Source organism: Sciurus vulgaris, assembly GCF_902686455.1.
Source record: "Sciurus vulgaris genome assembly, chromosome: 11".
In the NCBI taxonomy this organism is placed as follows: domain Eukaryota; kingdom Metazoa; phylum Chordata; class Mammalia; order Rodentia; family Sciuridae; genus Sciurus; species Sciurus vulgaris.
Window position 1 is genome coordinate 20,797,026 of NC_136472.1, and position 8,530 is coordinate 20,805,555.

The 8,530-nt window shown below is 36.3% G+C and overlaps 1 protein-coding gene across 1 annotated transcript; it reads left to right on the forward strand.

Moving 5' to 3' along the window:
- Positions 1–6,465: 6,465 nt before the first annotated feature.
- Positions 6,466–7,407, forward strand: LOC306638971 (olfactory receptor 5D18-like; the record flags this gene model as incomplete). The annotated part of the gene is made up of 1 exon (XM_079102420.1): positions 6,466–7,407. The coding sequence occupies one exon, from the start codon at positions 6,466–6,468 to the stop codon at positions 7,405–7,407; it is 942 nt and encodes a 313-aa protein (XP_078958546.1).
- Between the last annotated feature and the right edge of the window lie 1,123 nt (positions 7,408–8,530).

Here is an 8,530-nt window from a genome sequence, read left to right on the forward strand (position 1 = left end):
TGAAGAAACCAAAGAAGTTTAATACTGAGATGAATTCCGTAGGATTTTGATCCATTAAACAACTACTTCTTTGAAGTCTCTGAACTCAGATATAAAATAGGCACAAAACATGATCAGTCATGTAGTGTGGGGGATACAGTCACTCTAAGAATGATTGCAACTACCAAAGAATTTTTTTTTCTTTTCTGATCGGTTCATTTTTATGCCAATGAGTGCCTGACTTTTAAGGTCATTTTGGTTGTGTCACAGAAGTATTGTGTCAGTGTTGGGAGATAAAGGCAGATATGCTCTGTGATTAAAACAAAACAAAGCAAAACAAAAAACACCAAAATAAAAATACATTCCTTCCTGTTACCTTCATTCCTTGGTTCTGTGAATTTTCTAAGTGTAAGTCTGGCACTTGAAAGAGTCATCTGTTGATACACTTGATAAGAATGATTACATCTGTTGCATAGATGGCTAAACTGATTTGGAAGGAACTAGTTGAGAAATGACTAATGTGACTTGGTACAGGAACCGAATTCTCTCTCTTACTACAAATCTAGTGCTCTTTCTGTACAACGCTGCTGAGGCTCTTAGTGGAAGAGGGCATAAAAATTAATTTTGTCTTTCAGAAAAGACTAACATGAGAATCTTTTCAATATTTCTAGATAGCACACTGGTATTATTAGCCAAAAGATTGCACTCCCTGAATTATCATACCTAGAAATCTCTACTAGCAGTTTCTACTATAGTCCATATAGAATGTAGGGAAGGAAGGAATCATTTCGTTGTTATGAAAGTTGGTGGGATAGCAATTCATTACTCTGAAAGTTGTTAAATAAAGAAAATGTATTCAGTGTATCTTTCCTGTATGAATTACATTTTAAAGTCATATAACAGTTAACAATGAGGTCGTTCAGAAGAAATCATGGTTGGAAAAAGCATGAAATTAGAAAATCACAACTTTAGGACTTTTAATTTGGGAAAAAAAGACCGTGGTGATGATTTCAATAGTTATATAAAATCATTAGGCAAATAAATGTGGGTAATTTTAAAATGAAATAATCAGCCTGACACTACCTAAACCCATGGGTAGGGATGATTATTACTGCTAGCCAAAGAACCAGTTAAAAGTTGGTTCCCAAAGGGGTGTACCTTGCACTGCTCAGAACCAACTGCCAGAATTCTTGCTGAAAAGAAACTAAGAGTGAATCTGAACAAGTAAAGATATTTTATCTGAATAGCCCTTTAAAAGAATAGGTGCAGGAAAAATTCAATGACATCAAATATAGCAGTTAGCTAAATAAAGAGAAAGCAGCACTCCACAAATGGTCCATTTCCCACCTCCCACAAAACTCATGAACACGCACACACACACACACACACACACACACACACACACACACACACACACACACACACACACAAGCTCTTGCACACAGATTGGTGACAGGATAAAGGGGACATAACAGTAACAATCAAATTTGACTCGCTTCAACCTAACAGGAAATAAATATATTTTGGACAAGTAGGAGAATTCAAAATGGTTTGAATTCCGAGTATTATTAAGAAGGTATTTTTATATTTGGTAGGTTCAACCTTGACAGGAGCTATTTTTGTACATTTGTTCTGGTTTTGGTGTAGAGAATGAACCCCGGTCCTTGCCCAGGCTACACACATACCCGCCCATGACCTACACCCCAACCACGTGGTGTTAGTGTTCAATCAAATGTCTAGTTCTGTGAATGGTAACACTTTTTCATAAACTATCATTGATTAAGTCCTTTTTGTTTTTCTTATATTTTTGGTACCACATGTTTAACCAAGAGGCATCTCCCCCAGGACCCCTCCATTTTTTCTTTTTTTTTTAAGACAGGGCCTCACAAATTGCATAGGTCCTTACTATGTTGCTGAGGCTCACTTTGAATTTGTAATCCAACTGCCTCAGCCTCCTCAGCAGCTGGCATTACAAGACTGCCACCAAACTGGGTTGATTTAATCTTCTTAGTGAGATAAATTGATAAAGAAATATTATTTTATGCAATATGGCTGTGTTTTAAATGATCCAATTTTTTTAATTAAATCATCCAAATTATAAAACTTCAGGTGCTCACTGTCCCTACATGCAAAGTTCATTTCACATAGGCTTCATATAGGAATGCTCAAGAAATACATTCAGGACAGGGAAAATTAATCCATTCTTCAACAATTCCCATAGTTCCTCCTTTGGGGCTTGCGGTATTGACAACAGTATTTTACTGTCATTTCCTTGGAAGTCTTCAAATGACTGAAAGTTTTACTGTAACATTGATATTCTGTTTCTGGTTTTATAATTGCAGATTATTTCTGCTGATCTGAAATTTTTTACCAGTAATGGATTAACAAAAGTGTACCACAATAGAAGTCTACTAATGCCATGCAATATTTCTTCATTGTCCTGTGAAAAACTTACTTAGTGGCATAAATGCAGCCTCAAAGGACAAACACAGATATATCCTGTATTATCCTTGTCATATATTTACAAAGGAATTCAGGAAATGCACAGCAGGCTCACTTACTCCAGAGTTGTTAAAAATACATCAACAAAAGACCTTCTATTTCAAAATAAATGGGTTTGTTCTTCTCTTTGTAACAAACTAGAAACTCTTCTCCTGCACAAAGGCACCTTCCTATGGGCTTGCCTGACCTTTCTCATTAAAATGACAATGAAGTTAGCATGTATTTTAGCACTAAGGGAAATGATCACATATTTATTTATTTCTATGTCCTACTTTAAATATAACTTTGATGAGCACAGAAACACTATCTCACCAATTTTTCAAACAGGATCTGGCTTGTAAGTCTGTCTTAAATATTTATTTAATGAAAAGTTCAATGAAAAGTTAAATGAGTAATTACAGATCTTCAATGTGAACTCAATCTCCTTTCTCTGATTCCTGTACCAGAAAACAGTGATCATGAAATAGTAAATGTTGTAATCCTTATTGTGAAATTCATACATTTAAAACAATCTATGCTCAATGGTTTTGCTTATTATTACAGAAGGATTAGCTATCTTTGGAGAGGAATGTTTCAGTGAGATTCCATTTTTGTATTCTTATGTCAATAGCATATCCTTGGACATAATTGGTATGCTAGCATGGTTGCTCAGTGAATGAGCATGAAAATATTCTGATGAAGTTATTTTAAGATTTTCTAGAAGAGAATAATTGAGATATCAGTTTCCATTTGCCAGTAATTTCTCCATGCTGTATATTGGTTAAAAATACCAAGATGCCACAAAAAATCATACATGTGGTGAGAAGTGGGTTGGCAAAGAACAATTATACTTCTGCAGAAGGGTACACTCCCAAAGGGAATCTGGAGGGCAAGCACACCTAGGCAGGCAGTAGGCAGTATTCATCCCTAAAGCAATATTTCCCATCGTTCCTGGCTCCTGAGAAGAATAGTTCCAGGTACCCTCCACAAGGTTAGCTAATTTAAAATTGGGGGCCAGCCTGAAAAAGGGCTTCAGTTGTGATTGGACACTTGTCAGGGAATTTTAAACATGGCTCCATTCTGACCACAGAGTTCCCAAACTTAAGATGGCTCCTTTCTGCAGATGAAACTTAAGTTCCAGTAAGCATGCCTATATTACCTTGCAGGTACAACTTTAATCGAAAAGATAACATAAATCCTACATGTTATTTTGAAGATAAAATATTTCTATTGTAAGGAACTTTATTAATTTATTACTTGCTAATTTATTACTTGAATATTGGTGAGAAATAGAAATATCAATATAAAAGTTTTTTTTTTTAAATTTTGACTCCCCACCTTATAAAAAGTAATTTATAATTGTATATATTTACTTTAAATAATCATTTCATATAGAAGTATTCAGAATTTCTTTTTGGGAACTCTATTCTCTCTGCCCTCTACATTCCCACAGTTCTGGTAGGTTTGATCTACCCCAGTTGCATGAAAGGTTGTATTTATTATTCAATAATTATTCATGGTACACTTTGTGCTAGTTATTAGTCTAGCAGCTTATAATATATCACTGAACTCAACAATGCATGTACTATTTTAAATGGTAATATTGAGAAATAGGTAATGCCTTTAGTATAATAGTGTATTCATATATCATTTCACTGTAAAAAACCATATGGACAGAAATTTAAAGGAAAGTATTCCAGTCAGAGGGAGTATAATAGGCAACAGTGAAGGAGTATGCTTTTATTTTAAGAAACAGTGAGGAGGTCAGCATCTCTGCAGGGCACATATGGTGTATTAGTTAGCTTTTAGTGACTGTGACCTACAAGGAAAACTTACAGGATGAAAAGTTCATTAGGGTTGTGGTTTCTGAGGATCATACCATGGTTGGCCAACTCTGTACTGAGGGCCTAAGATAAAGCAAGAGATCATGGAGGTAGGGTACAGGGGAGGAAAGGATCTCAGAACAAGGCACCCAGGAAGCAGAGAGCACTGCTCACCTAAGACAAAATGTAGACTCCCAGGGACCACCCCACTGACCCCCTTCCTCTAGACACACCATACCTGTTTACTCTTACTGCCCAGTTAATCCATATCAGTGGATTAACCACCATTTAAATCACGTCTCTCATAATCTAATCTTTTCACCTTTGAAAAGTTTGACATTGTGTCACACATAACCTTTTGAGCACACTCCACATTTTAACCACAACAGTTGAGGAAAGGAATAACAAACGGCCAAGATTTAACAAGGACTTGATCATTTATCTATTTGAATGTTGACCTTTGTACAACTTTCTGGATTAACTTTCAAGGGAGCATTACAACCTGAAAAGTTGGGTACTCACACTTTTCCAATATGAACAAACTCCTTAAAATGGTAGAAAAGCGTTTAAGCCTTATGAATATTAGCAAATTATTGATAATGAGTGTTGCTAACTGCGGGGCCAAACTTGCAGTTCTCATGAGGGGTGAAGGGGGATTTGAAAAATAAAGACTCACACACATAGACTGTGAAGACTAAACTGGAGTCGGTAAAGTGCTGCTCTCTGGTGGAGAAGCAGATCTAAAGAGTTACTCCATCAATCTTTATTTATATTTGGGGAAATGGTGAAACACTGTGGATGACTGGCAGGAGAATTCATCTATCCCCGGGAGCTATGTGCCTGAGATCAAGGTCGAAGCTGATGCAGTTCTTGGGCAGAGCCTCCTCAACCAGGGCTTTCCCATAGCAGCTAGGCATCCTATGCCCCTGCCCAAACACTTTCCCAGACACCAAGCCCACCACAGCCATGAGGTCACTGGAGACTCCCAATTTCAGTCACTGCTCTCCTGTTCTCTGTCACCACTCTACAGAAATGAGGATTCTTACATTTTTCACAAATGGAATTTATGGTGCATAAAATTTATGAAATTTATACAGCCCAGGGCAGTGATGAGGGTATGGGAAAGGTGAATTCAATATATATTATATATGAAAAGGTCCCGATGCTGATAAATTTTTCTCTAAATTTTCTCAGGTGTTAAAATGGCATCAAATTGAAGTGATTAATTTTAATTGTTCAAGTGTGACCTCAAGAGAATGAAGCAGTTGATAGTCTCTAGGGTTCTTACCTCCAAAACTGTACATATAAGAATACTTCATCACCCCAACCAGGAGAGCTCCTGCCTTAGCCATCAGCAGGTTTGTTTTAACATTCAAAAGACAGATGGATTTAAATTTTATTATGGGATACTGACCCTGTTAAGCAATATTAGAAATATGTTTCTTTTATATTACCCTCCCCATCCCTTATGACATGTATTCACAGTATAGTACTAACTAAAATTGTTAATCCTCCTCTTTAACAGGTAAGATAGGGACAGAATGAAAATAGAGGATATCTTACAGGTAGAGAAAGAGAAAAGAGACTCAGTGAGCATGATATCCAGGAAAGGGATATTTCTATGTCAGCATTTTGTTTTAGTTAATTATTTCCTGGCTGAGAAAATTACCTACTTCCCACTTGTTACTTATCTTGATCCTGTTTTTGGGTACATTTCTGGTGCATACAGGTTGTCACAGAACTAATTTCTATAGGATTAGAATGTCCAGTTACTCACTAGTTGAAAACATGATTATTAATAAAAGAAAGAGATCATCAGTCATCCCTTGATAATTCAATTTCTCTTGTATGAATTTACAATTTTCAATGGTGGTTGACAGTTTTATGTGAAGATTTATTAAAATGACCATTAATAAGTTGATTTCTGTTTTTCATATTTGTAAATATTAAAAATTATTTTTATAACTCATAATTTAATTCAATAATCATATTTTTAGTGTAAAAAAGGGCGTGATGCTTTTAAATTGTATACATGTTGTCTATCTCATATAAATAAATACCCAGATTCTGAAAGATGTACTTTATGAACTTGGACAGGGCAGTGAAATCCATTGCATCTGTCCACACTTGCCTTAATGTTTTTGTTTTCAGGATTAACTCTCAGATTTCGACCGAAAGAAACATGATATTCACAGACAGAAATAAAAGTGGGGCCCAATTCACCCTCCTGGGGTTCTCAGATTATCCAGAACTAAAAGTCCCACTGTTCATGGTGTTTCTGGCCATCTACAGCATCACGGTGGTAGGGAATATTGGGATGATGGCCATAATCAAAATTAATCCCAAACTGCACACCCCCATGTACTTTTTCCTCAGCCACCTCTCTTTTGTGGATTTCTGCTATTCCTCCACTGTTGCTCCAAATATGCTGGTGAACCTACTTGCAAAAGACAGAAGCATCTCTTTTTCTGAATGTGTGGTACAAATTTTTTTCTTTTGTACTTTTGTGGTAACTGAGTCCTGTCTGCTGGCAGTGATGGCCTATGACCGCTTTGTGGCCATCTGCAACCCTCTACTCTACACAGTGGCCATGTCCCAGAAACTCTGTGCTGTGCTGGTGGCGGGATCCTATGCATGGGGGGCAGCCTGTTCCCTGATACTAACATGCTCTGCTCTACAACTGTCTTTTCATGGCTCCAACACAATCGATCACTTCTTCTGTGAGTTCTACTCTCTGTTCTCCCTCTCATATTCAGATTTCCACATCATCTCTTTGCTGCTCTTTGTTTTTGCCACATTTAATGAAGTCAGCACCCTGCTCATCATCCTCACGTCCTACGTGTTCATCCTGGTTACCATCCTCAAGATGCCATCAGCCAGGGGTCGTCACAAGGCCTTCTCCACCTGTGCCTCTCACCTGATGGCCATCTCCATCTTCCATGGCACCATCCTGTTCCTCTACTGTGTGCCCAACTCCAAGAACTCCAGGCACACGGTCAAAGTGGCCTCTGTGTTTTACACAGTGGTGATCCCCATGCTGAACCCCCTGATCTACAGCCTGAGAAACAAGGATGTCAAGGACACTGTCAGCAAAGTATTGGGCAGTAAAGTCTCTTCCTTTTGAGCATCATATTATCATGGATTTTGCTCCTAATATTTAAATTGTGTTCATGAAAGTTGGTTTTAAGGATAGCATTAAAATGAATAGAGTTAATATTGTACAAGGAAATTGAAATGGATTTTTCCTTCAAGGGAATAAACTTTGCTCTTTTTATTGCTTGAAATCATCAGTAATCTTCTCATTTTCCTTATTTTACCGACAAAATTGGAATAATGAGATCACCACAATCATACTCTTAAGATTAAAGAAAAACACACATATCATATAGAATATGGTTTGTAACTTAAGAAATGTTACTTCTGTATTTATTTCTTACAAGATATCTGACATGAACTACATTCTCAGAAACCTATGCAGTAAGTGGCCAATTCATAAAACAGATAATATTAACACTCATGGGGAGCTTCAGAGATGGGAATGTTTAAATGCACCAAGGAACTTGAAAGGGATGTTTTTGTAAAATAAGCATCATGTGAACTTTTCCAAAATAAGAGAAAGATAGGAATTTGGAGATATAGTTTATTGATGACAGAGTTTCAGTCAGAAGAAAACTGTGTCAACAGAATACCAAGGAGGTAAGAATGCAATACTGAGTCAAAGGTCTAACATATATTTTATTGAGCTAATATGACACATTTGTGTATGTACACCTATGTGTCTATGTGTGGTGTGTATTGTAAATGATTTCCATTGTATGAATAGAAATTTGAATTAAAGATGTTCTATTGCCATAGTTTAGAAGTAGTTCTGTATGATGGTGTGATAACCTATAATGGACCCCACTAGAAGCTCAGACTGGATCTGGATCTTCTTAGAAAATCTCTTATGTTAAGTCATAAATGATTGAATTGATGAGTTCTTGCTTAGCATGTATTTTGAGCTGTTATTCTGTCTTTGAACATATCACACATATTCTCGATTTTACAGAAACTTTTTGTTCTGAGCATGAACTCTTAATTCTCAAGAAAAAATTCATATCTCATTTTATGTATCAAAAACTAACTATGTATATAATCTTCAAAATAAATTTAAAAACCATATATCAACCTAATTAATATAACTAACTAAAATATCAAAATTCGGTTTATCACTACTTCTATTTGAATAACTTACTCTGCCTCTTCCT